Here is a 26,875-nt window from a genome sequence, read left to right as displayed (position 1 = left end):
GGGGGGGGGGGGGGGGTCGCGCAGATGCCCGGGCCTCCGTGATCCCACAGGGGTGAGGGGAATTGGGGGCTGACAGTGGCGGAAGGTCGTGGCCCTCGGGACAGTCGGGACTGCTAGCTGCTTGCTGACTGGTCGGACGCGTGTCCTGGGCAGGAAGCCAACGTGTCACCATGCTCCAGATAAACTTTAATAAGACGTAGGCGGTGACCCGCCCTCCAGACAAGAACAGGCATTTCCTAGCCGTCCTTTCCAGCCCGGCCGCCCCCCAGGCAGGTCTCAGCAGGACCGAGCCAGCACCGGCTCCCCCGGGGTGCAGTGACCCTTTCCAAGGCTGTCTCACAGTAGGCAGAAAACAGGGGGACAATCTGGCAAATGCTGTGACCCCACGCAGTTGAGGAACCCCTAGGACAGCCAGGCACAGACCTGGAGCTGCGGGCGCCTGGCCCCCGTCCCGCTAGATCATGCCGGCCAGCCAGGGGGGCAGGAAGAGACCCGCGGTCCCCAGCAGGCAGACGAGGACGAACACCCACAGGAAGATGCGGTCGATGACCATGGCCACGTACTTCCAGTCCTCCTTTACCTGCAAACACAGACGCGTGTGGTCACTCCCAGCCCACCGCCCTCAGGCCTCCAGGCAGTGAAAACCTTCTAGAACCTGGTACTTTTCCCGGCAGGATCTCCATTTCCCCTCCTGGACACCCAGGTAATCAGGGTGACCGCCTGCTGAGCTGAGCAGGAGGGGCTCAGAGACGCATCCTGCAGGCCGGGCCTGGGGTTTGGTGCTCTGGCCCACCTGACTTCACCTGCCTGGCCAGAAGCCCCAGGGCCAGGAAGGTGGAGAGCCTCTGGGACCCCAGCAGCCACGCTACTTTCTGGTGACGTTTGCTCTCACCTCACCAAAGCTGGGATGGACACCATGGAGAGCATCAGGTGCGCCCCCATTTTGCAGATGGGGAAAGTGAGGCCCAGAGAGGGGATGCCCACATGCCTCGGCTATTCAGGGCCAGGGCCGGGAGCACCCTGGGGGCCTCCCCCGCAGTGGACCACGTCCAGAAGGCGACGGCCGAGGCCCAGCTGCCCTGCACTCCCACCCACCCTGTTCTAAGGGGCGGTGCTCACAGGCCAGCTGCGCTCCTGAGTCAACGGGGTCTCTTAGCTCTGTCTCTAAGGTCCCTGGGCGGGAGTGGGGGGGACAAGAAAACGGCAGACCAGGGCACTGCGGGCAGGCTCGGAGTGGGGCACGGCAGCAGGAGCGGAGGGCTCCTCAGAGGCGGTGAGGATGCCCTGGCTTGAGGGGAGGTCCCGGACACGGAGGCCAGAGGGCACGTCACCTGCGGCCATTCACCTTTAGAAAGGAGGCAGTGCTGTCCACGCACAGGTGGGGACCCCGAGGCACAGAGGGCAGCCCAGGGCAGAGGCTCCGAGAGGCACAAGTGGTGGCGGGCTGGGCGGGTGGGCAGCCTGGGCAGGGGTGGGCTCAGCCCTCGTTCTGGGGTGTGGAGGGTACAGAGGGCCCTTCACTGCCATTTTCTGCCCTGATTTCTCAAGTCATCAGAGACATCCTGAGGGTTTCAAAGCAAACCGAAGCCGGAGGGCAAGCAAGGCCACTTATAAATAAGAAGTCCATCCGGGACCCTCCGTTCCAGGGAGGCTGAGACACACACACACCTCCGCTTTGTCTTTGATCCCCACGCACCCGTCCCCCATCCTGCGGATGAAAGGCCCTCGCGGACAAAGCCGCCCAGAGCGTCCAAGGCCCGTCCTCGTCAAGGCAGCCTGGCGATGCTCCCAAACCAGAACCAGGTCGTGGCAGCCAGACCCGCGATGCGGAAAAAGGACGGGCCAGGCCCCCTCCAGACAGGCACCGCCAGCCGCTGGGCTCCCTGAGGATTCTGGTTCCACTTCTAACGGCATCAGTCCCTCCTCAGCACTGCTCGGACCCCCCAGCTGTGCTCGGACCCCAGCTCGGACCCCCAGCAGTGCTCAGACCCCCAGCAGTGCTCCCACCCCCAGCTGTGCTCCCACCCCCAGCAGTGTTCCAACTCCCCACCAGGGCTCGGATCCCCCAGCAGTGCTCGGACCCCCACATCGAGTTAGGGAACCATCTGTTCTTTAAGAGCTGGCAGCAAAATGGGGTCCAGGGCAGAAACTTCTGGAAACCTCCAGAACAGCTTCACAGCCTCTTGAGGTTCAGCAGGGTACCTGGGAAACTGGGGATGTGCTGTGCAGGCAGCACCCCTGATCCTCTCCAAGGCTCACTCAGCCATGGGGCACATGGTCCTGGGGCCACACGTGTCCCATAAACAATCAGGGGCCATTACCCAAGGTGCAGGCAGGGACAGCAGCATCCCCATCACGGCAGCAGCAGCACCGGCGGGCAGGACACAGTTGACAAGGGCAAGGTCAATGCGGCAGGGCAGAGGTCAGGCCCCAGGCTGACCAGCAAATAGTGGCCCAGCAGACTGACCAGGGCCGGAGACCCCTCTCACTTCCTCTGCCTGTGCTCTGACCTTGCAGATGTCCCCACCTCACTCCTGGCTACATTAGGTCCTGAGATTTCAGCCAAGTCTGAGCTGGGACGGGTGGACAAGCATCACTACAAGGAAAAAGGAACGTTCCCTAGCGGTGGGGGTCAGGCAGAGATGGCCCGTCCCTGGGCCCAGTGCCCACCAGCTGGGCGTCCCGGGCACATCCAGTAACCTCTCCTTCGTGAGCCGAGCACAACAGGTGCGTGGCAGTCCTATCTCAGCCCTAGGGGCTGATACTCAGCAGAGGGGCTGGGGACACTGTCAGGGCGCCCTCCGATCCCTGCCGGTGACCGCGCTCCTCCACAGCTGGGATCCCGGGGTCCCCAGGTCCTCGTAGCCAGGCCAGCGATAGAGCCCCTTCGCCCACGACTCCCAGCTTGACATGTGGGGTGCTGGCCGAAGAGGCAGGGCTGTGCCCCAGACCCCAGTCCTTCCCTCTCCCTACTCCTCCTCCTCCTCCGCCCCGGGGCCCTGCCACCCCCAGCTCCTCCCCAGAAGCGCACGCCCCGCTTGGACAGGGAGGCCAGCAATAGCGCCCAGACGTCCTGGGCCTGCCTTCTGTCTGCAGGATCCCTGTGTCCTGAACGGCAAGGACGCCCCTGCGGCCCACTCTCCGCTAGACGCTCTGGGCCACCTGCCCCAGTGCCACCCCCGGGACCTCCCGCCAACGTCAGATGCTCAGGGAATAGAGAGCAGGACAGGGTCGGGGCTCGAGGTGCCTGCGTCCCAGAGCTCAGTAGCCCGGGTCTGGGCCCCGGCCTTCGGACTTTTCCCTGGCCGCTCCCTCCTCCGGAGACGAAAGAGAGGCAGAGAGCGTCTGTCCAGCCAGGGACACCTCCAGACACAGCCATGGGCAGAAACTTACCGAGAAGTCTGTGTCTTCCGCCTTCAGATGGTCTGCGATGTACTGGACGCCCTCTACGGCCCGCGTCAGCGCCGGGGACAGGGGCAGGTGCCGGGGCGCGGCTTTGGTGCCGCGGGCTTTGAGCGCGGCGTTTGGGGACGGCTCCTTCTGGCACCTGCACTTGCACGGAGAGGGCTGGTCTGGAGGCGGGAGCTCGGCCGAGCTGGCCTTCAGAAAGGCGGGGGAGCCGGCCGCTGGGCCCCCGGCCTGGGAGGCGGCATCGTCTCGGGGAACGCAGCACTGGATGCTCCGAGACCGGCATCGGACGCCGTCCTCCGCGGCTTCGGCGGGGCTGGACACGTGCTGGGCACTCAGGGACCGGGCTTTGGCGAGCCCCGGGGCCCGGGTGCCGGAGGGCGGGTGGCAGGGATCAGGCGAGGGGCAGGGGCTCCCGTTCTCAGCCTCCGAGGGCTGCGGGGCAGGGACCCGGTCCGAGGGCAGCTTGCAGGCCGCCTGGGCCTTGGCCGGCTCGTCCAGGGGGCCGCGGGAGGACGGGGAGGGCGAGGAGGGCGAGGGGCCCTGGCTCTGAGCTGCGCTCGTGAGGGTGGGCGCCCCCTCAGGCTCGGGCCAGAAGCCCGGGGCGCCGGCCATCTTGTGCATGGACTCGATGAGCCGCCTGCAGTTGTCCTTGACCACCGACGGCCGTTTCATGAAGAGCAGGCGGGGCACGACGTCCAGGAAGACCCGGCGGACCCAGGCGGGCATGGTGTGCGTGCGCGGGGAGCGGTGGTGCACGTTGAGCACGAAGACGGTGATGACGATGGACAGCGTGACGAAGATCATGGTGAAGAGCAGGTACTCGCCGATGAGCGGGATGACCAGGGAGGTGGAGGGGATGATCTCGGTGATGAGCAGCAGGAAGACGGTGAGCGAGAGCAGCACGGAGATGCACAGCGTGATCTTCTCTCCGCACTCGGACGGCAGGTAGAAGACCAGCACCGTGAGGCAGGAGATGAGCAGGCAGGGGATGATGAGGTTGATGGTGTAGAAGAGGGGCAGACGCCGGATGACGAAGGCGTAGGTGATGTCCGGGTAGACCTCGGCACAGCACTCGTACTTCCTGGTGTTGTAGGTGCCCACGGCGTCCACGATGACCCACTCCCCGCTCTCCCACAGGTCCAGCTGGTCCACGCGGCTGTGCATGTTCACCAGGTCGATCTTGGCCTTGTCGTAGGTCCAGGACCCGAACTTCATGGTGCAGTTCTGCTGGTCGAAGGGGAAGAAGGTGACGTCGATGCTGCAGGAGCTCTTGTAGATGGCCGGGGGCGTCCACTGGACCCGCCCGTCGTGGAAGAGGTGGGCCTTGGTCAGGTGGGTGACCGCAAAGTCCCCGTCCGCGCTGCGCAGGAAGAGAGGGGCGTGAGACCCCCCCGGCACTGCTCCCGGCTCACGGGCGCGCCCCCCCCCCCCCCCAAGGGCGGGGCGGGGCTGGTGGCCCCGGGGCGCATCGTGGTCAGCCACCTGTCTCAGCTTATCACCCCTACCCTGGGGGGACACGCGGCTTGACGGTGACACCGTGGGGGGGAGAGGCAGGGAGGGGGCCCTGCGCCGGGGCAGGGGCAGGGGGCCTGGCAGCCGGTCCGTTTCTGTCCTGGAGCCAGGAACTAGTCTGGGCCAGGGCCCGCGGGCAGCCTAAAGGGGGGTCAGGTCCCTGCAAGGGTCCGAGGTCGGGGAGCTCCCGTCCCGGTGTGAGGGCGAGGGGGGCCCTCCCCGCGGCCCAGGGCGGAGGGCAAAGGGCACGGCTCCTCAGAGGGTCCTGGCCCCCACCCACACCCCGTGCACATGACGGCACGGACGTGAAAATGGCTGCGGGCACCAGGCCACAGAACTCCGCAGGGTCTCGGGGGACTGGGCCTGGTCCCCTGTAGGTCACCTAGGGGGTTGGGCCAAGTGGGGCGGGGGCCTGTCTGGTCACCGTCTCCTGCCCCAGACCAGGCGTGCCCGCACCGCTGGGCACTTTGCTACTCTCTCTCTGTTACCCCCACAACTCACAGGTGAGGTTACTCCCCTCCTGCACAGGCGAGGACCCCAGGCCACATGAGCAGGAGATGACAGGGCCAGGCCCTGGCCATCCGCCCTCTTGCCTCGCCCTTGGCCGGGGGCGGGTGTTGGCTCCTGCCCACAGGCCGAGTGGGCACAGAACAGGGCCGGGGGGGATACTGTCTGTGACCCCAGGCTTCCCAGACAGCAGCGTCTGCCTCACTGTCTCCACGAGTGTGCCTGGCGAGTGTGGAGTGGGGCCCAGGAACCTCATCGGCTCCTGGAGTCGGCACTGCTCTCCTCTGTGGCTGGAAGCCCCTGGTTGCCAGCAGCGTCCCCGGCCAGTGTCACCACTCTCCTGGCCTCAGTCTCCCCGAGGCGTGGTGGCCACGAGCAGGTGGGGACAGCGGCAGCCCCAGGCTTGGCTCTGAAGGGCTGGCAGGGAACCTCCCCACGGCCCCACGGAGCCCCAAGGACAGTGGCTCGAAGACCGTGGAGGTGGGGGTTCACCACAACCTGCTGGCACAGCAGCTCAGCCGGAGAAGCTGCCGGCGGACCCCAGACCCTCGACACCAGCTGCTCAGCCCCGGGTGTGGGTCAGGCGCCCACCAAGGGCTCAGAGCCCAGCCTTCCGTGCCGGCCCACACCCCTGCTTCCCACACCCACCGCGGGTGCACTCAGCCCGGGCCCAGAAGCCCGCAGCCCCAGTGAACACCTCCCCGTCCCCCGCCTCCAGCTCAGAGACCCCCCCATGCTCTCAGCGGGCGCCAACCCGATCCCATGACCTCCGTGACCCTTCCTAGCTGACGTCTAGGTCGGTGGCAGATGGAGACCCGCAACTGCATCCCCACGAAGAGGGGCAGGGCTTTCCACTGGGGGCCGCTGGACGCTGGCCTGGGGCTGAGGCTCCCTCCCCGGCAGGATGACGCAAGACTGTCCTCCCTCGGCAACATCCCTCCAAACCCAAAGCCTTGCCCCTCTGAGGCACAGAGCAAATGAACCAGCGCCACTCAGCAAACATTCTGCACGGAGATCAGAGGCTCCAGTCGGTGGCGTGAGCCCGGAAGCCCTGATCCTCCAGGCAGGGCAGGGAATGTTCCAGAAGTTCACGGAAAGCAACCCCAGGAACCGGGAATCTGCACCCAGGCCTCTGGGTTTTGATGCCCACAGACAGGATCAGAGTTTTCTCCTGGGACACCGCCCGCTGGCCCCTGCGGCCACGCCCCCACGTGCCCCCAGCCGCAAGGCCCCCGTCTCCTGGCCCGGCCCAGCCCCGGCTCAGATCCCCGAGACGCCTCCCAGGAGGCCGTGCTCGTCTGGACCTGTGGCCTGGGCCTGCGGGTGGACATGCTCCCTGATGTGCAGCAGCCTGGCCGCGTCTTGAGGAAGCAGAGGCTCTCAGGAGGTGGCCCGGAGGGTCCAACGTCTTCCCGGCCCGGCCCCGAGGCCCCAACGGTGCAGGGGCGAGGCCCGGTGCCAGGGGTGTCTGGTTCCACGGCAGGCGTCCAGCAGGGCTGTGCCTCCGGGGAGCCGAGGGGCGTGGACGTCGGGACTGGACGGGCAGAGCCCGAGCACGTTCTACGGCAGAGCAGGGGCGCCGTCCCAGCCTGTCCGGGCCCCCCGCTCCAGGCCCCGCGAACCCCCATCCGTGTGGTGCTGTGTGTAAGAGGCCTTGCGAGACACTCTGCCCCCAAGGGCATGGAGAAGCCCCCAAGTGGACAGACAGCACGGCCTCCAACCGAGGGGATTCCCCAAAGCTACCAGAAAGCTGCCCCCCCTCTTTCCCCTCACCCAGTGGCCCAGGGCGACCACCCGGCCACACTCAAGTGGACAGCAGCCTGGTCAGCGGCCTCCCGTTGCCCCTGGAAACGAGCCCTCCTGGTGGCCGTGGCTTGGACACCATCGGCCACCGGCTCCGGGACCCTTCTTCGCCCACCACCGCAGCCCTGCGCAGACAAAGCCTCTGTGCCGACCACAGCCTCACAGAGAAGCTGGGGGTCCACCCGCTACCTCCCCCAGGGACCCGGAAGGAGGAGAAACAAGGAGGGACTTTGAGTGCAGCCCCATCCTGGGCTGCAGTCCCGGGGGGTGTGTACAGATCCCAGAGCTGCTTCTCAGCCAGCACGTCCTGCCCAGGGAGGGTCTGGTGTCACCACAGCATGAAGGCTCCCCTGGGGGCCCAGGGCGCTGACACTGGTGCGCATCCTCTGAATCCGCCACTCAGACGGTGTGGTGCTAGGTCCTGGGGTGAGGGGTGTGGGGAGCAGACCGGGGACCCCGGGAGGGCTGGGGTGGCGGCAGGGGCTGGTCGCAGAGAGCAGAGGACCGTGCCCTGCGGAGAGAGCCTTCCCCTCACGGAGCTGACCCCTCTAATGCATCTCGGAGAACCCTCCAGCTCTCCCGCTGTTATTACTGGAATCAATTAAGTTGGAAAAGGAGCCCAATCGTTCTTAATCAAATAGCAACGTTTTATAGGTCAGGCCCATTGCCCGGGGGCCCGGGAGGGGCTTTGTACCACAGCCCACTGGGGTCTGGCAGTGGGGAGGGCAGGGGTCCGCAGGGAGCTAAGTGCTGCCATTGCTTTGTTCGTAATTGTAACTGCTGTGGGAGCTGCTGCCCCGGCCTGAGCCGAACCAACAGCCCAGCTGTGACCCAGCAGTGACACGGGGACAGAGGAGGACGTCGTCGGGCTGCCCCGGGCTCAGGATCCCCCTGCAAGGGTCCCGGGAAAGGATGAGTTGGAGCCCACCCCCTGCCACGGCCGTGCCTGGAAAGCACCGGCTTCCTGGCACAGAACAGCCACATCCAAGAACAGATTCGGGGAGGCGTCTGGGGGGCACTCGCTCAGCAGCGTGAAGGTGCCGGTGCTGGGAAGGCTGACCGCACAGGTGGACTGGGGACACCGAGCTGGGCCGGGCGGCTGTGTGCGTGGCAAGGGACCACCTGCCCGGCTGGGGACAGTGAGTGCGGCCGGCAGGGGGGCAGCTCTGGGGCCTGCAGTCGCCCCGGGGCAGGACTGGGGCAGGGGGGGGGGGGGGAGCTGGTCCAGGCAGGGACAGAGCCCCCAGGGCCCTTGTCTCCTGCTTTGCTCACCCCCCTTCCCTTCCAGAGGCCTCAGCCCTGGCTCCCGACAGCGGGGCCCACACAGGCCACCGCCTCTTGCTCGCGCCTGGATGGCCTGGATCACTGGCACCAGGACGCAGGTACCTGCACCCCTGCCCGCCGACCTCCCAGGGGCTCACTTGTTGTAAAGGACGATGTCCGGCCGCCAGATGAGCTCGGAGGGAATGCGAATGGAGGTGACGTTCTCGTAGTCGGCAGGGTCCCAGCGCAGCTTGTAGTCATGCCATTCCTGGGGGCAGGGGGAGGTGGGGGGGAAGCCACGCTGTGAGGGGGAGGGCGGTGGGGGAGAGGTGTGGGGGAGGGGGAGAGGGAAAGAGGAGAGGAGGGGGAAGGGGAGAGGGAAAGAGGAGGGGAGAGGGAGGGGGAGAGGGAAAGAGGAGGGGAGGGGGAAGGGGAGAGGGAAAGAGGAGGGGAGGAGGGACAGGCAGGGAGGGGTGTGGGGGGGGGGATCCAGGGGTGGAGGGGGCCGCACTCGCCTACCTGCTTCACCCACACGTTAGTCGTCATCATCTGGTTCTTCTCATCCTGGGACACAGAGAAGGGCCATTGTTGTAACTCCCTTGGGTGACTGGAGCCTCCCTGTCTCTCTCTCCATCTCCCTCCCCCTTCCTCCTTCTCTCTCTACTCCCCCTCTCCCCCTCACCCCCCACTCTCTGGACCCTGAGTATTTTCCTCACCCACAAAGACAGGCCTGTGCTGAACACAGGAAGCAGGCAACCTCAGAAGGAGTGAGTGCCCCATCCCTGGAGGCAACCAAGCCCAGGACGGTCAGCCCGAGGGGATTTCGAATGTGGGGACAAGGACCCTGAACCCTCCCAGAAGGAGAGTGGGGACAAGGCTTGCCTGACTTCTCAGGCGGCCAGGGCCTGGTGCTCCCCCAGCCACGCAGATGTGTGACATGGCAAGTGTGATGGCTCCCAGGCTGCTGCTGGAGGACAGCCGCCCTCCGGGGGCCCTGCCAATGTGCTCCACCCTCCCAGCTGCTCAAGACCGCCCTTGGGCAGGTGTGTCCTAGGTGACCAGGCGCCTGCGCCTCCGGCCGACTGTCATTAAAGCAAGCTGGGTTCGCACAGGCCCTCTGTGCGAGAGGCCCTCTGTGGGGAGGGGCCATCTGCCACGTTTCTGCTGGGGAGCACCGTCCTCTGGGCCGTCAGACCCCAACACGTGATGGAGCGCAGCAGGGACGGGGGTCCGTGCAGCACACGGGGGTCTGGGACGGGAAGTCCCGGGGCCTCACACTGAGCCCTGTGGCACTGATGCCGCCTCTGTGGGCCACAGCACATCCCAGCCCCCATGGGTCACACCTAGGAGGGGGCTGGCCCCAGGTGGGCCCTTTGCCCAAGGTCCGGGGAGGACCCCCTCAGAGTGCACGTTGCCCACAGGGTCCCGAGGGCAGGGGGCCAGGCAGAGAGGCACAGGGTGCTGGGGGCAGTGTCTGAGCAAGGCTCTCTGCACCCAGCGATGGCCTGACATCCCCCCCCCACAACCCCCTGTGCCAGGAACACACAGGCCAGTGGGAAAGACCGCTGAAACCAAAGAAATCTGAAGGATCACCAAACCAGAACGGTGTCCGGTGCCCGGACGAGGGTCAGGGTGGGCTCTTGTCCCCAAAGGCTCAGGCCTGGGCCCCTGTCCACCTGCCTCTCCGGGGGACAAGCTCCCAGCCGGCTAGTTCAGGGAGAGGGGACCGTGTCCCTTGCCGCCCCCAGGCACTGCCCTTGATCCTGCTCTCCCCCAGACCCACCCGGGGCAGGCCACCCAGCCGCCTGAGCAGGGCTGTCCCCCCCCATCCAAGTGTGACCCGAGCGGGCCCTGGAGCCGGTGTTGGGCACAATGTCCAATGACCTCGGTAGCACGGTCCTGCCCGGTGCTGCCTGGCCCATCACGCCCCTGCCTGGCCCCAGTCCTGCCCTGCCCTCCGGCGGACAGCCTGCCCCTGCTGTACCCCGTCCAACCCACCCCCCGACCTCCCCAGGCTCAGGACGAGCTTCAAGGTGACAGGGCCTGGCCTCCTTCCTCACCAGGGACTCCTTGGCTCTCCTGCAGGTGTGAGCCCACACACATGAGCACGCCCTGCCCAGACACAGCCCTGCAGCCAATGCATGAGCCCTGCAGGGGCTGGGCAGAGAGGGGCCCAGACGTGTGCCACCGGGCCGCTCATCAGCACGCGCGTGTGCAGGCGTGCCCCGGGCCGGCTCTGGTGCACACAGAGGAGCCTGGGGGCTCCTCTCATCCTGCCAGGCACGTCCCTCACCAGGACTGGAGCCGATGTGCCCCAGGCCTCAGGCCCTTCCGGGCACTGGGAGCCGAGGCTCTGTGGTGCCCCGAGGAACCCAGGTAGACGGTCCGGCTCGGAACTTGAAGCGGCGGGCAGCCAAGGGCCACCTCTGCCCACGTTTGGGGACCTCCGCGGGCTCACCAGCCCAGCGCCTCAGCCAGGAGCACTTTGCAGGCGTAGTTTGAGGTCTGGCTCCAGGAGGCCGGAAGCCTCGAGTCTGGACACCGCTGAGGTAGACAGGTAGACTGACCGGGTCTCCCTACCCACAGGGCCCGCACACAGCCCTTTCTGTCCCCCCTTCCCAAAGCCTCTCAGACGCTGCCCAGGAAGCCGGACAGGCTGCCTTTCTACGTCACGGGAGAAAAGACCGGTGGCCACTGGATACACACGGCACCAGTCTGGGATCAGGAGGCCCGGGGCCCCCTCGTGGTGAGCGAGCCAAGCTCCCCGAGGCCCCCTCCTGGCCGGGCTGGAGCCTCCCCCCCAAGGCACTTGGGCCCCCACCCCCGTGAACACACTACCCAGTCAGATCTCCCCCACAGGATGGGCCCCGACCCCAAATGGATGCCCCTGCCCTTCCAGAGCTGTGACCATTTGGAGACCGGACCCCCAGCTCCCCCTCCACCCCAGCAGCCTCCTCGGTCCCTAACCAGGAAGATAAATGCACCCAAACCTGTCCGAGCCTTGCTGGGACACCGTATTCCAGACCAGTGGGTAGCGGGGCTCTCCTAGACCAGGGGGCACAAGGGTCGCGTCTCAAGCTCCCGGCCCCTCAACTCACAAAACCTCCTGCAGCCTCACCACTCGCAGCCGGGGCAAGTGCCCCCACCCCCCAGAGGCGCGTTCTGCTCTTGGCTTCTGAAGGACATGGCCCCGGCCTGCTGCTGACACTCTGGCATTGTGGGTTCCCACATGGGGAGCGGCGGGGAGCAAAGCTCCGGGTGGGGGTGCACAAAACCCGTCTTTCCTCCGGGCTCCCCCACAAGGGCGAGTGTGTGGGACTCTGGCGGGGCTGGACACACGCGGCCTGCACGGAGAGCAGACGGCAGCCCCCCGCCCCTCCAGGCGCCCCGGCCAGGCCGGCCTCCTCTGGGGCGCAGGGGCGCCCCTCAGGCAGAACCCCCACTGCGATGTGTGACGGCCGAGGCCCAGCGCTCCCCGCTTCCCCCCCTCGGCACCTACCACGTCAATGAGCTGTGCGATGGACAGCCCGAAGTGGACGAGAACCACGTCCGAGATGTTGGCCACGGGCCGGGACCACTTGTTGTAGCCAGCGAAGAGCTTCTTCAGCAGCCGTTCCTCTGCGTGGGCCCGGGTCTCCACGTGGCTGCTTGCTGTGGGGACAGGAAGGTGTGCAGCTCAGGGGCGGAGGATGATGGGCCCTCCGGCTGCCCGCTCCGGCCTCCCACCTGGCCCCGGCTTCCTTCCAGGTCCATCCACCTCAGGACATTTGCACATCCTGCCCTACTCCTACCCTCTGGGTAAAAGTGTAAGTTCCTCAGGGAAGCCTTTCCAGACCCCTCAAGCACCCTGCACTGTACCCCCAAAACAGACAACTGATCTGGTAAGAGCTGACTGGGGTAAGTCTCCCTGCCAGACGTGACTTCCGGAAGGAGGGGCTGCATCTCCAGCTACTAGCAGACTTCTGAAAACACAAGGTGGGGATAACCACAGGATTCCAGGACACTGGGGACCCGTCCAAAGGGGGGGGGGACGGACAGCCTGCTTCCTGTAGCTGCCAGCAACCCTGAGTTATCATCACCCAGACCCGGACGACCACTCCAGCACCCTGTGTTCTTGGACAGACACGCAGACTGCCTTCCATGAGTCAAGGGTGACCCACCCCCCCCAACACACACTCTGCTTCCTGGGAGGGGCCACTCTGACCCAGCCCAGCCTTGCTGACCAGTCTGTGATCTGAGGACCTCTCTGTCTCTCCTGGGCGCCTGCACTGGGGTCACTGCATCATAAGGGGATTTGGGGAGGGGAACAGGATACCAGCTCACCTGTAAGTCACACACAGGATGTGAAAAGGGGGTCCACCAACATTCCTAGGTCGGTCTTTGACCAACGGGACCCTTCACTCTCAGTCCAGAGCTCCCCAGCCCCACCTTATTCTTCCTGGTCCCTTGGACCAGGAGGGTATAGCCCACCCCTCACGGGGGAGGCCAGGAGCTTCAATTCCCCGCACCAACCTATGAATAACAAGGTGAATGCCCAGGGGGTGGGGGGAGGGGAAGGCGGAGGGGGCTGGGACTTAGGCTGTCCCACTGAGCCTGGGGGAGCAGAAAAGGTGCGGGTGGGGTGCGGTCAAGGGCGGGAGCCACCGCTCTGATCCCCCAAATCAGGAGCAGGCATGGGGGTGTCTGCATTAAAATCTGGCCAAATGGATAAAGAGGGGGAGAGATGGGCCCCGCCTCTCTTTACCTAAGTTGGAGCTTCTGGGTCCAGCTCCCCAAACAGCAGCCCCCGCCCCCACCCAAACCTGTCTCCCGCATTCGAGGGCGAGTTAACTCCTTCCTTGCCCCGCTCGGTCCGCACCGCAGGACAGCCTTTGCGTCTAGGGTGGGGGAGCCTCCGCGCTGCCCCGTTGCGCGCACCCGCGGCTCGGGACCGCAGCCAGGAGCCTCCCCTTCTCTGGCTCTGGAGAGCCGAGGCCGCCCTGAACTGGACGAAAGGGGGGCCTGTCTAGCGCCCCGAAACTTACCGGGCAGGAAGCCGGCCCCCAGCAGCAGCAGCAGCGGCGGCAGCAGCGGCGGCGGCGGCGCCCCCGGGCCCCCGAGCTCCATGGCGCACCGAGCGGGCTCTAGACGCGGGCGGCTCCCGTCTCCGCCGCGCCCCCGCTCCGAGGCCCGCGCGCGCCCAACTTCATGCCCCCGCGCCGCGCGGGCCGCTCGGTCCGCTGGGCCTGGTTCCGCCGCTCCTCCCGCGGGGCGCGGCGGCGGCGACCCGGCCGGGAGCGCGGGGCTGTGGGCTCGGCGGCGCGGCCGCGCCCGGACCTGCCCGCCTCCAGCCGGCGAGGAGGAGACGGAGGAGGGAGAGGGGGAGGAGGGGGGGAGGGGGGAAGCGGGCGAGGACGTGAGGGGAGGAGGGCGGGTGGGGGGAGCGGACCACCGGCCGGGAGGGGGCGCGGAGGCTGCGCTCGGCCAGCCCCGGGGTAAAGTTTCCGTCGTCCACCCGGGGCCGGGGACGTGCCCGAGCCAGGGGCGGGGGCCCGTAGTCACTGCGTGCGACTGGGGGATCCTGCCACCGGCTGGTTCCGGGACCGAGACACGCTGACCTCCACCCCCGCCCCCCACCCCGTCCCCAATCCTGGCGCCCCGCCGCCTGCCTGGATGGGGGACGTGCACCCAGGGGCTCGGGGCGCCCCGCTCGCGCCCGGTTAACTCCATCACCCCCGCCCCACTTCGCAGTTTAGAAATCACAACCCCCTTGTCTTCTTCCCCAGCGAGGCGTTCGTTCGGGAAGGACCACCCCTTATCAGCCTGTCCCCCGCGGACCGACCGGGAAGCGTCCAGTGGGGAGCCCAGGCGTCCCGGCCCGCCTTTCTGGGGAGAGGGAAGGACCCTGACGCCCCCGCCCCAGGCGAAGCCGCTTTGCTGCCTCCAGATCCGGCCTGGAGCGCGCGCCACGGACAGCGGCGGAGGGTCTCGGCCGGGGTGGTTGGAGGACAGTCCAGCGGCGCCCGCGGGCCGGTCGTGGACAATGTCAGCCGCAACCGAGGTGCCTGGCGCGACCGTGCCCCGTGCCCTGGAGGGGGTCTGCCCCCAAGTGGGCCGAGGTGGCCGCGGACCCGCAGCAGGGGCCCGGAGGGGGTTGGGAGGGGTCGCTTTGTGCCACACAACCCGGGTCGTGGTGAGGAGAGGGCGCCGGCGGCCATCCCTGTGCAGAGTTCCCGGAGCCCCCACACCGGAGAAGAGACTCCACTGAGAGCCTCTGGCCTAGAGCCCGCCCTTGAGGGGGCAGAATGTCTGTCAGGAGCCCTCTCCGCTTCTCCCCACCCGGACAGACACAGGCGATGGTCCCAAGGGCCCCTGACCCCTCCCCATCTCCCCCTGCCCCTCCCAGCTGGGCTCCCCTCCCCCATCTCCCCCTGCCCCTCCCAGCTGGTTTCCCCTCCCCCATCTCTTCTGCCCCTGCCCCCCAGCCCACCTGCACTCTGAGCCCAGGCTGAGCTCAGCACAGCTCATCACATCTGCTCTGAGACCTCCAGGGGCTTTTCTCATGGGAGCTCTCTGCAGGCTCTCCCACACTTGCCTACAAATAGAGCTTCCAAAAGGCTCAGCCCTGGTCAGTGGCCAGTCTCAGAGGTGATGAGCTGTCACCCATTACACCCTGTGAGGTGGATTCTTGCTGTCCTTGCATCCGGATCCAGAGGTAAATGCACGGACAGGTTAGGCCACGTGCCCAAGCTCATCCGGCCAGCAGAGGGTTTCCAGCCCAGGCCGCCTGGCTTCCGGACCTTCAGTCCTTGGGCATGGTGTGTCCCAGGACTGGCCTGTGTCCCTACTGAGACAGACTCCTGGTAGCACCCCATGGTCTGTCATTTCCTGGAGCTAAGGGAAGCCTGCCCTCTGGGGAACCTGGACTGCCCAGCCCAGCACAGGGCTGTGCTTCAGACCCCCCCACCTCCACCCGGCTGACCCGTGTCTCACCTGGACCAGGCAAGAGCCACCTCATCCCCAGGACACTTAGAACCTCCTGGAGCCTCCCTCTCAGGGAGGGGACCAGGGAGTGTGACAAGTGCCGGTGGACGGATGGGAGCACCTGTCCGGAGCCTCCGATTTTGTGTCTGATTTCGAGAAATCCCCTGTTCTGCATGTCCCAGAGCAAATAGAACAGCGTTCTGCTGGACAGTCTAGACCCGGTCAGTCCCACATTCCTTTGTCAGTAGTAGAGGCCAGCCATGCTCTGGGTCCTTCTGGAATGCCGTTTCAACTACCTCAGCGTCTCCGTGAAGCAGACATCATCATTACACTCAGCTGGCAATCGAGGAAGGCGAGCCATAAACAGGCTTGTCGCTAACTGATGAAGTGACCTTTGCCCTGTCCCACTATCCCACAGCAAACATGAGCCTTTTGGGATGACGGTGTTCCCTCACGCCCCTGCATTCAGGCTCCTCCCGCAGGACTGGTTGAGGTGAGGTGCTCCTGCAATTGTCAGACTGGAGTCAGACGAGAAGGGGGGGTGCGGGGAGCTGGGCCAATCTGCGAAGGCTTCCTGGAAGAAGGGGCACAGAGGAGCGTGGTCCCGAGGACCCATGAGGAGGGTCAGGCCGAGCTCTGGGCCAGGGGGAGAGAGCCTGGTGTCTTGGTCCACAGCAGGTGCAGGACCGGCCGCAGGGGGTGCGCACCTGCACAGGGAAAGGGGATCCCGGCTCTCGGCGGGAGCCTGCCGCAGTACCCAGGCTAAGTCCCCTCTGCCCTCTGCCCCCTTCACTTGGGCCAGCTCAGCAGCCAGGATGGTGGCTCTCGATGGCCATTCCCACGGGTGAATTCAGCCCGAGAGCCCAGCAGAGGCCAGCAGGCCTGTCTCTCCCGGTGCCTGGGCCCAGGCTCTGGCGGACATAGGCCCGTGGCTGGCGTGCGCACGCTCACACACATCTGTCCAACCTCATTCGGCTTTCCCTGCAGATTTGCTAATGCAGCGAGATTATCGGGTCTCACTCATTAATTTGCAAGGCCCTCCCTCCCCACCTGCACCCGGCTGGAAAGCACTCCTCGTGGGAGCCTAGTAATCATTGTAGCGGCCGCTGAATTAGACTCTTACTCCGGGCCTCGAGGCCCCTCCCTCCAGCTGCTCCTGAGGCGGCCGTTTCGGTGGAAAAATTCACAAACAAATGAGACCAGCTTTGAGAGAGGGGCGCCCCCGTGGCCCTGAGTCTCACGGCCTTGGTGGCAGGAGCAGAGCGTCCCCCGAGGGTGATCACGGGTGGGGGCCGAGGGGAGGAAGGATGTGGAACGGGCCCCTCAGAGGCCCCTTCCCAGACGCACCCCCAGTCAGTGTCGCGCCAACTCCAAGGACTGCTACCGGCTAAAGTGGAAGGTCGTCTCTGCAGGAACAGCCTCGGCCCTCCCTCCCATCGCCCTCTCCACCCTCCACCCTGTCCCAAGGACATTTCCATGGTAACCGGTTGTTGGCATAAACAGGGATTTGAATTAAAGGTGGGAGATCCAGCTGGGTGCCCAGTCTGAGCTGGACTGAGCAGGGGGCAGCGAGAGCCCCCAGGGAGGGGCCTTTGGCCCCAGGACCCAGTGGGGGCTCCAGAGACCCCCGTGAGGAGGGGGACAGCCTGCATGCACTCCCGCTACCTCAGGAGACCTCCAACCTGTCACCAGCCTCAGCCTGCCCTGCCCGAGCCTCTGTCTCACCCAGGTGACACCGCGCCTAATACCCCTCCTTTCGCTCTAGGGTCGGCCACGGCAGGCCCTTCAAAACCCAAATACCCCTGAGGAAGGGGGGATACGACGAGTGCCATCTGGGCTCCACTGTGAAGGGAGATTTCAGGGGTGTTTTCTCTCATTCCCCCACACTCCGCTCCAAGGCCAGGCTGTGTCTCTCTTTCTAGGACGCCTGTCCACCAGACAGCTTACTGCACATTGTACGTGGGTCTTGCTCCACACCACACCTCTGCCAACAAAGTCAGTTCAGAGGGGAGGCTGCAGGCTTTGTACACACTGCCTGGCTCTTAGCAGAGGCTGGGTAAGCATGCTGAATGCGTGCATGAGTGAATGAATGAATGAGTGTGTGTGTGAATGGATGGGTGGGTAAATGATCGAATGCATGCATGGATGAATGAATGGATGAATTCATGGTTGGATGGATGAGTGGATGGAGAGATGGGTGGTGCACGGATGGATGGGTGTGTGGACGGATAAAGAGACCGATGGATAGATGGAGACACGGATGGATGGATGGTAGAGGGGTGGATTGATATCTCTCAAAGGGCATAAGGGAAGCCAGGTCCATAGTGGGCCCCTGTTGTGCCACCCATCAAACCCACCCTGGCCTGGACCCTTCATGCTCAGGCTGAGAGGATCCAGGTGTTTGAGGCTGGCCCTAGGCTTATGGGTAGGTGATACCTGGGAGGAAGGAACAATGACCATGTGGATCAGGCAGGCGCAGTGACACTGGGGACTGGGGAGGGTTCAGAGCTATCCATTTTCAGCTCATCGATTTTCCTGTCATCCATCAGGAGTGAATCAGAATTTAGTGGTTCTTGTTTCGCTGGCTCTGCCCTCCCTCCGGTCGGGGGTTGTGCCTGCCCCTTGGCTGCCCCTGAAACACTCCTGTCAGCCAGTCCTGCCCGTGGGAACTTCCCCCTGGTGCACAGTGGACCCTGCCCCACCAGAGCCCCGGGCTGGCCCTGCCTGCCTTCTCCCTGGGCCTGTTAGGAGGACCCTGGCCTGGCCTTGGGGTTGAATCCCGCAGCAGGAGCCCTGGTCCCACACACACTGCCAGAGAGTCCTGGAGAGAATGCTGTGTCCGGCCCCCAGGCCATGCTGACCACCACATGGAGACAAGAATCCTCCCGGTCCAGAGGGCTCCACCGGCCCGGTCCCCGCTGGGCTCTGCCGCACCCTGCCTCCAGGCCCTCAGCACCGTGGACAGCGCCTCGCTCCCGCCCAGGCCAAAAGCCCTTGCTGGGGCGCATCTCCAAAGGGGAAGGCTCCCCTCTCTCCCCCGCCACAGATGCTTCCAACCAGCCCCTTATGGGGACACCGTTGCTGGTCCCCTGAAGGCCACACCAATGCTGGCTTATGGGCGGGACAGAGGGGACAGGGCGGCTGGGAGGCCCTGATTTCTAAGCATCCGGTTTTTTTTAATGTTTATTTATTTATTTTTGAGAGAGAGAGAGAGAGAGAGAGAGAGCATGTGAGCAGGGAGGGGCAGCGAGAGAGGGACACACAGAATCCAAAGCAGGCTCCAGGCCCTGAGCTGTCAGCACAGAGCCCGACGTGGGGCTCGAACTCACAAACCACGAGGTCATGACCCCAGCTGAAGTCAGATGCTTAACCGACTGGGCCACCCAGTGCCCCAGACCACAGCAGTTTAAAGAGCCCTGGATGTTTTCCTCATGGGAGAGGAGTGGACAGTAGCAGAGGAGACACAGCCCCCCCCCCCAAGACACGGACAGCTCGCCCGGGCCTGCTGTGGAATCACAGATAAGCCGCGCTGCCCCAGGACCAGGCCCTGCTGCTCTGCCAGGTGCCCCTGGCCCCCACACTCTTGGCATCCCACAGCTGGGTCTCCGTGGGGCCCTGTGTCCCCTGAGCCAACCTGAGCAAGGCTGGGCCCTGCTCCCGACCTTCACGAGCGCCCCTTCGAGCTGCGTTTCCTGTGAGCGGGGTCTTGCCCTCGACTCTGCAGGATCTTTTTAGACAGAATATTGATCTGCCACTGGCCGGACTCCAATTTCACAGCTGAGTGTCTCTGCCCACCGACCCCTCCCCCCCCAGCTCTGCCTGCATCTCTGCTAAGTAGTTCATTATCTACAAACACACTCCAAGTGAAAGACTGCAGCGTGAGGGGTCTTTGCACTGAGCAAGAGGATCGGGGTGCTTGTGCAGCAGGGCTGAGGAAAATGGGCTCAGGCACCGGCTCTGCCCTGCCAGCGGTGCCTCTCTGAGCCTCAGTCTTCTCAGCTGCTAAGTGGGGATAGCATTAGCCCTCGACTCAGGGGGGCCTTCCAGCCGGGCATTTGGGACCTGGCTCAGGGTCTGGCAGCGGCTGAATTGTGGCCACCGTGCACTGACTGCTATGTTGCTTTTCTTTCTCAAGGGAAGCGTCCCTGTGCCGACAGCCAGGGGGCTGCGTGTGGGGTGGCAACTCAAGTGCCTTCAGAGTGCAAGCACGGAGCTCGTGGGCCAGGCCGAGGATGGGACAGACACAGAGCCTGCGCCCTGTGAGCCCTGCCACCTGCCCCAGGGGCTGCAGACCATCCCAGCAGCATCCTGCCTGCGTTGGGGGCGGAGGACCCCCACACGAGGCTCTGTCCAGGTGGCCTAACCCAGGACCCAGACAGCAGACCTCTGGACGCATGCCCGCTCCTCGCTCCTCGAGCTGGCAGACGAATCAAGCCCTCTGGCAGAGGCCCCTGAGCAGACTTTAGTAGAAGGAGTCGGCTCTTTGTGAAGAAATGCATCCTGACGGCTCCCGGCACAGAAAAGCCCTTTGTCCCAGCCAGCTGGCGGCCTGCTGATTCCTAGCCTGAGCCCTCCGGACATGGACATCCCGGGAGGACCCAGACAGCGTCCCTGGGAGGGGGGGCTCCCAGGGGAGGGGGAGGGCGGGCCACAGGCTGAGTGGCTCTGCATGTGGAGAGGGAACAGGTCAAGTGGGAAACTCTGTGACCCTCCAGGGAGAATGCCAAGTCCTCCCAGCAAATCTACTTCTTTGCCCCTCACCTCCCAATCAGCTTGCCCTCTCTCAGCCCCCAAACCTGGCACGGACCAGTTCCAGATGGAGCTTTGCTTAGGGCCACGAGGCCGGGCCCCTCCCAGGCCAATGGAGGCTCCGTGTTAGGGCCTGGACAGGCCCTGAGCCCCAGGTTAGTGCTCCTGGTTTGTGACCCAGAGTCTGGAGACTCTGATGTCTCCGGGCCACGCGTGGGACCTCCCTTCTATGAGCACAGCAAGGTGTGTGTCCTGGGGCTAGCCCAGCTCTGCTGGTCCACGGGGGGCCCAAAATTGCTGGCTGTGGGTGCCCACCTCCCCCACCAGACCCTGGGACCCTCAAGGCAGGTGGCTGCCAGGAGATCCTAGAGGAGGGGCCGGCCAGGCCTTGGTGCGTCCCGCCCGGACTGGGCTTGGCCGCTGCCCACAAAGCCCCACTGAGCAGGCCCAGGGGCCTCCCAGGGAGGGAGGAACACCTCCTGAGGTTGGAAATTGGGGCTTGATCCTCAAAAACTGGTCCCACCCATCAAGATAGGGGAGAGGAGGCCAAGTTCATGCTCTTGTTGGCCCCTGGACGTGGAGGGTGGGCTCTGCTCCCTGCAGACCTGGGCAGAGCTAAGACCCCTCCCCAGCTTGTCACCTCCATTCCCGAGCACGTGCCCTGGGGCCCCCGCTTTTGGGGAGGCATGTGTGAGCCATGGGACCCCAAGTCAGGAGGCATATATAGGTCCAGGCCCCTCCAGGCACAGCAGCCGGGCAAGCCCTTCCCCAGCTCAGCATCCCACCCATGAGGTTGGGGAGCCTTCCCTTAGTCCCCAGGCCTCGAGAGCAGGGATGTTTCTGGCCGAGGGGAAGGCTCCTTGCTTCAAAGACCACAGGGGCCTGGGGGAGGGTGCCAGTGCGGCTGGCCCAGGACGACGGCCCTGAGGTCGGCTCCCCCCCAACACACGCCAGGCCTACCTGCATTGCCATCCCAGGCTCCTTGGGGAGCAGCACAGGGGCCCCTTGGGCCAGGCTGGATCCTCCCTGCCAGACCTTCTGGGCCAGTCCCACGGGCCCGAGTGCTGACAGACATCCGCCTCCGACAGTGCAAACAATGCCAACAGGCTGCAGAGACCGGCCTGCGGAGGAACCACAAAAGGCCACGCGGGGGGTTGGAGGGGGGGGGTCTCCCTGGGGCCGAGCCGGTGAGGCCGGCAGAGGAGGCTGGACAGGAAGCCCCAGCATCTTCAGGACGGCTGCAGGCCCAGAGGCCGGGGGAGAACCTGGAGGCCATGGGCCATTTCCTGGTAGGCACAGGGAAGGCTGCCTGTCCTTGTGTCCATGTTCCTAAATGGGGGCCCGTTTCTGCAGTGCAGCCCTGGGCCTGGCCTGCCCCACTCACGTCCGCCCCATTTTGGGCCCAGCTCTCCTGCCCAGGAGGCGCCCCTGCAGGGAAGGCAGGCCCCTCCACCTCCAGCCTGCCCGAGCCTGGGGACATCCACCCTGCCCCCCTCCGCAGCCCTCCCCGGTGGGAACTCGGGTCGCCAGGCCCAGGGGCTGACCAGGGAGCAGAGGCTCCTTTAGCCAGGCGACTGGATTTCAAATCAGCACATTCCCTGCAAGTGAAGCAGGGATGGGGGGGGGAGGGGGGGCAGGGCTCTGTCCTCTGCGTCCTGTCCTTGTCCTCCAAGCAGCACTGGGTGCCCGAGAGATGCAAGGCCGCTTCGCATGGCACAGCCAGAAGCTCAGGAGCCCTGGGCAGAAAGGACGCGGTCCGCTGTCCGGGTTTCCCCAGTGGAGGTTGCTGACCCCGCCCCCCGGGATGCGCTGCGTAAACGCACCACCCACAGGGCCTCTGGAGCAGGGGCGGCCGTTGGGGGGGGGGGGCAGGTGGGATGAAGCGGGATTTGGCACCTCTGGGTCTCCAGGTGCTTAGGTGAGGAAGCCCACCTGAGAAACCCCGGGCTCAGGCAGAGCTGGGTGGGCGGGGCTGCGGAGGGCGGGCTCTCCCCGGGGGCTCAGTGGGTTGAGCAGCGGTCCTTGGATTCTTTTTTTTTTTTTTTTTTTTTTTTTTTAAATTTTTTTTCCCAACGTTTTTTATTTATTTTTGGGACAGAGAGAGACAGAGCATGAACGGGGGAGGGGCAGAGAGAGAGGGAGACACAGAATCGGAAACAGGCTCCAGGCTCCGAGCCATCAGCCCAGAGCCTGACGCGGGGCTCGAACTCACGGACCGCGAGATCGTGACCTGGCTGAAGTCGGACGCTTAACCGACTGCGCCACCCAGGCGCCCCTGGTCCTTGGATTCTTGATGTCAGCTCAGGTCACGATCTCTCGTGAGTTCAAGCCCCACGTTGGGGTTCTGCGCTGACAGTGCAGAGCCTGCTGGGATCCTCTTTCCCTCTCTCTGCTCCTTCCCCACCTCAAAAAAAGTGTGCATCAAATCAACCCGTTGTGCACCTCAATCGTCCACAATGCCAAAGGTCACTTACATCTCCGTAAAGCTAGAAACGTAAATAAACAATAAAATGGAGAAAAAGGAGGCACACTCTGAATGGTCCGGGACCCCAAGGCCCAGCCCAGCCCCGAGGGGCGCCATCACCCTCTGCTGTCCCGTGTCCACTGCCGCTGCGGGGGATGCTGGCTGTCCCGCCTCCACACGGGGAGCCGGGAGCTTTCGGAGGCCAGGAACTGCAGCCCTCCTCCCACTGGGCTTCTGAGCTTGCGCTTGATGTCTTGGGGGGGGGGGGGGGACAGGGGGGTTGGGGGGGGGGGGGGAAGACAGGTGTACTTATTTGCAGTGTGGAGTACTGTTTGATTTCTGGCATGTTCTCACATTTGTCACACCGGACGGATTGTCACGGCGTCCGGGGCAACATGACTGTCATGTTGCCCCCGTGACCAGGCTGAGCTCCTCTGGCCGCCTCACGTCACGGCGCCCAAAGTCCCCCAGGACTTTGGCCCCCACCCCGCCGTCCTCCCCGGGCGGTGCCCAGAGCTGACTGCCCAGGAGAGCTCGTAAAGCCAGCTTGGCTTCCTGTTGACGAAGACATGTCTGCAAATAGCTCCTCGTGGCTCCAGTGGCTCCAGAAGCCGCTGTGCCAGCTCCGCCTCAGCTACCTGGGCCAGCCTGCGGCTCATGAATATTCACGAATCTTCCTAATTAGTGTGAATTAAGCCAACCCAGCTTCTCTGCAGGCTGCAATCCTCCGACCTTCAGGCGCCCCCCCCCCCCAGTCCTTCACCTCCTGCGGGCGCAGCGGGAGGCGGCTGGTGGGACCCCCCTCTCTGCGCCCAGGTGGGGTCAGGGCCATCAGGGCTGTCCCGGCGCCCAGGCCCTGCTCCAGCTCGCCGTCTCTCCAAAGCACTTGACACATCCCTGGCCTGTTCTCAGGAAGGCCCTGGACCCTGTCCCGTCCTGGGTGGAGAAAATGACCCTGACGTCCGTTTGCGGAGCTTCGATACGTTTTCTCGGCGTCGGAGACGCAGATCTGGCTGTGGCAGCCACGATGGGTGGTGTGTCCCTTTCTTGGCTCACCTGCTCCGGGCTGGCGTTTCCACCACTGAGGGGCCGGGTGTCTTCTCACCCAGAAACCGGCACAGAGCTCGGTGCAGACACACAGGGGGCACTTCATTCTCAGAACCTGCCCGGGGCCCAGACATCTCCACCGGGGACAGGGGCCTGGGGTGCACGCGGGCCGGAGGGCGGGGAGCTGCAAAGCTCCACACCTGCGTGCAGATGTTCCCCAAAGCGGCTGCAGGTGGGATCTCACTCGGAGCGGCTCCGGGCCGCGGGCAAGGGCAGGGTGAGCAGGGCCTCTAGTTCCGAAGAATCAACCACAGGCGCCTGGTCCTGAGGTGGGCAGGCCTGCAGGACGCGGGGAACGGCTGCTGCTGTCCAGCCAGCGGGAGCCAGATGGAGCTCTGCGAACGTGTGTCAGGCCAGCCACGTCCCGTCTCACGGCCGGCCCCATGGCCCCACGGGAAACCAGAACAGGGTAGGTCCCTCCCACCCCAGCACCCCAGAGCTTAGAGCCAACATGCTGCTGAGGGCGGGGGGACAGGGCCCCTGAAATAACGCCCAACCCCATCTCTGGCCCAAGAGGACCTGAGTGACCCTCTCCATCCTCCTCTTTCTCTCCCCTGCCTGCCACAGTTCCAGAATCTAGAAGGTTCTAGCTGGGCCCTTCCCTGCCCACCTGCCCCCGTGCTCTGTCTGGCTCCTTCTCATCATTCAGGTCTTGGGTGAAAGGCCGCCTCCCCAAAAAGGGCTCCCAACATCTTTCTCAGAGGACGGTGGCTCTGGTCCTGCCCAGGACAGGAAGCATGGATGGAGGATAAGGTTGAGGCAGTGGGGAAGCATCTCAGCGCCGGGCGCCTTGGCACAGTTTCGGGCGCTCGTGTTGAGAGCGGGTTCTGAGCCAATGGCTTCCCTGTAGGCCCCACGGAAGAATCAAGCTTTGGTTGGGAAGGTTTATAAGGAGGACACAGAACTGGCTTTTCATGTTGAAAACCTTGTGCTGAGAGCCCCTGAGAGAAGGCCAGTGCCAGGGGCGGGGGGGGAGAGAAGGCCAGTGCCAAGGGCCACCTCCCACGTGCCCCCCGCTGGAGCCCAACCCCAAGTGTCCCCCAGTGTTATGTGGCTCTGGGGTTTCCTGGTCCGGTGGGCCTCAGTCCAGCACAGCCACATAGCCTGGCCTCTCGGGCCCCGTTCCAGCTGAGTCAAGGCCAGAGGGCCCAGTGGGTCACAGTGAACCCCTTTCCCATGTGCCCGTGTGCCCAGAGCTCAAGTGCAAAGAGGCCTTTGCAGCAAAGCCCTGGGATGAGACCCGCAGGGTGGAACTGTATGGGGACAGAGCCTCAGTCCATCCCGGACACCACTCAGACCCCTCTGGCCCCCCTCACACAAAAGCCACCGGTCCTCAGGCCCTCCCCGAGCACATGGGGCGGACGGAGCCCCTGGTGAGGCCAGCGCCCAGGGCCTGGGGGTGCCCGCTGCCCATTTTCAGGCTCCGGGTGGTGCCCGTGGATGGAGGGACCACGGCTGCAGCAGGGCGTCGGTGGGCGGGCGCGGCCGTGATTCAGGTGAGGCAGGGCTGACCTGGCTGTTGGGCTGCAGGGAGATGGGGCTCCTCAGAGCATGGGTCACGCCCGATGCCTCAGGGCCGGGTCCTCCATCCCAGGAGGGCGGTCACACAGGGACGGGGTCTGCCTCCATCCCGATGCTGGGGTCTTACTCGGAAGCCCCTCTCTTCCCCCGTGGGACAAGTCTGTCGTCTTCCTGGATGGCCACCTTCACACAGTGACCCGGAGACTCAGGACCCATGGTGACGTGAGCCTGGGAGTGCTTTGACCCCGCTGGCCAGATGGCCTCTCCCCCAGCTCCCCCCACAGCCCCCCACGCCCCCTCCCTGCTGCCTTGCTATCTCCACACACTCTGCTTGGGCTGAGAGGGGCGCGTCTGCTGAGGAAGACTCCGGCAGGCAGGCCACGGCCACCTCTCCGGGACCAGCCCAGCTCCTGGACCCCCCAGGGCACCTCTGCAGCCTCTTTCTGCCCCTCACCTGGCCACGCTGCTCCCTACTGGGCAGCACTAGCTGCTGGGGTCACGGCCCCCCAGTCCCGCCCTCCAGACCCCAGAGCCTGCCTTGCAGACCGTGTCCTGCCGGGTCTGCACCTGCTCGCCCGCAGCCACCACCACCAAGCCTGCAAGGGCCTGCCTGGAGGCACATGGCCCCCGTCCCCTGCCCTCGCCAGCACGTGCGGCTCCAGACCCCCACAAGGACCCCTCTGGCCGCTCCCCCTTTCGTGGGGCTAACCTGGCCCGCAGCCGCGCCCTCCCTGGCGGGGGCACGGCTAAAAGCAGCCCGTCTTCGGGACTCTGAGTGAGCCCAGGCCCAGTGTCTGCAGACATCAGCCAAGGGTAGGAGGCGCAGGTCGGGGCTCAGCCAGGGAGAACCTGGGGCCTAGACGTTGAGGCCACCCGAGGCCCCGGGCTCAGGGAGAGGGGGCCCAGACCTGCCCTCCCCTCCCCTAGGCAATCCCGTTAGCTCTCGGTGGGTATCAGCTGTGCGTCGTAGCTGCAGACCTTTTAAAACCTGGATGCAGAGGCAGGCGTCCTGCAAGTCTGTTCTCTGCTCTCCCTCGAGTCAGGGGTGCTAAATCCTCAGGCCTCCGCAGCCCCAGGAGGGGACTTCCTGTAGGAAGTGGGCCACGCCAGCCCCGCAGGAGGCGCTGCTGGGCCCCCCTGCTGCCCCCGGCCCCCACCCGGGCTGCAACGTGCGTCCTCATCTGAATCAGACCCTGCCAGCCACGCGCCCGCGAGAAGCGAGGGGAAGGCTGAGCACAAGCCGTTCAGGTGAGCGGGTCCAGCTCAGGACGCAGGGGGCATTCTACTCGCCAGCTAGGCGGGTGTGGGGTTCTGGGGGAGAGAGATTTTAATGGGATTTCCGTGCCCATGGCTGCACTTGCCGGACGAGGCCTCCAGGGAGGAGGGCCATGCCCCTCGGCCTCCCCGCGCCCACCACCCTGCTGGCCCAGAGCTGGTGCCCAGGCCAGGGCAGGCCGTAAGGTGGCGGCTGCCCCTGCCCTCGGGACACACAGAGAGGCTGGGCAGGGCACACCCCCCACCGGGGCCTGGACACACCTGGCATCCACTCCAGGCCCCCCTCCCCAAGCCACAGCC

At 65.3% G+C, this 26,875-nt stretch overlaps 1 protein-coding gene across 1 annotated transcript; it reads right to left on the bottom strand.

The window, feature by feature from the left end:
- Positions 1-84: 84 nt before the first annotated feature.
- CHRNA4 (cholinergic receptor nicotinic alpha 4 subunit) lies at positions 85-13,602 on the bottom strand. Its single transcript, XM_049650475.1, has 6 exons — positions 13,521-13,602; positions 11,996-12,147; positions 9,016-9,060; positions 8,655-8,764; positions 3,394-4,771; positions 85-580 (listed from the first exon to the last, which is right to left on the bottom strand). Exons 1-6 carry the CDS (start codon positions 13,600-13,602, stop codon positions 455-457), a joined length of 1,893 nt encoding a protein of 630 aa, XP_049506432.1. The 3' UTR covers positions 85-454.
- Positions 13,603-26,875: the final 13,273 nt, after the last annotated feature.

This window comes from Panthera uncia (genome assembly GCF_023721935.1).
Source record: "Panthera uncia isolate 11264 chromosome A3 unlocalized genomic scaffold, Puncia_PCG_1.0 HiC_scaffold_11, whole genome shotgun sequence".
Classification (NCBI taxonomy): Eukaryota; Metazoa; Chordata; class Mammalia; order Carnivora; family Felidae; genus Panthera; species Panthera uncia.
This window is presented reverse-complemented; position numbering and strand designations above follow the sequence as displayed.

Bases quoted from the DNA above. Each gene is read 5' to 3' on its own strand.
- CHRNA4 (XM_049650475.1), bottom strand. From the start codon at position 13,602: ATGGAGCTCGGGGGCCCGGGGGCGCCGCCGCCGCCGCTGCTGCCGCCG. The intron at 8,765-9,015 runs GTAGGCGAGTGC...CCCTGCCCCCAG, and splicing joins CTAACGTGTGGGTGAAGCAG to GAATGGCATGACTACAAGCT. The intron at 581-3,393 runs GTAAGTTTCTGC...CTGTGTTTGCAG, and splicing joins CGGAAGACACAGACTTCTCG to GTAAAGGAGGACTGGAAGTA.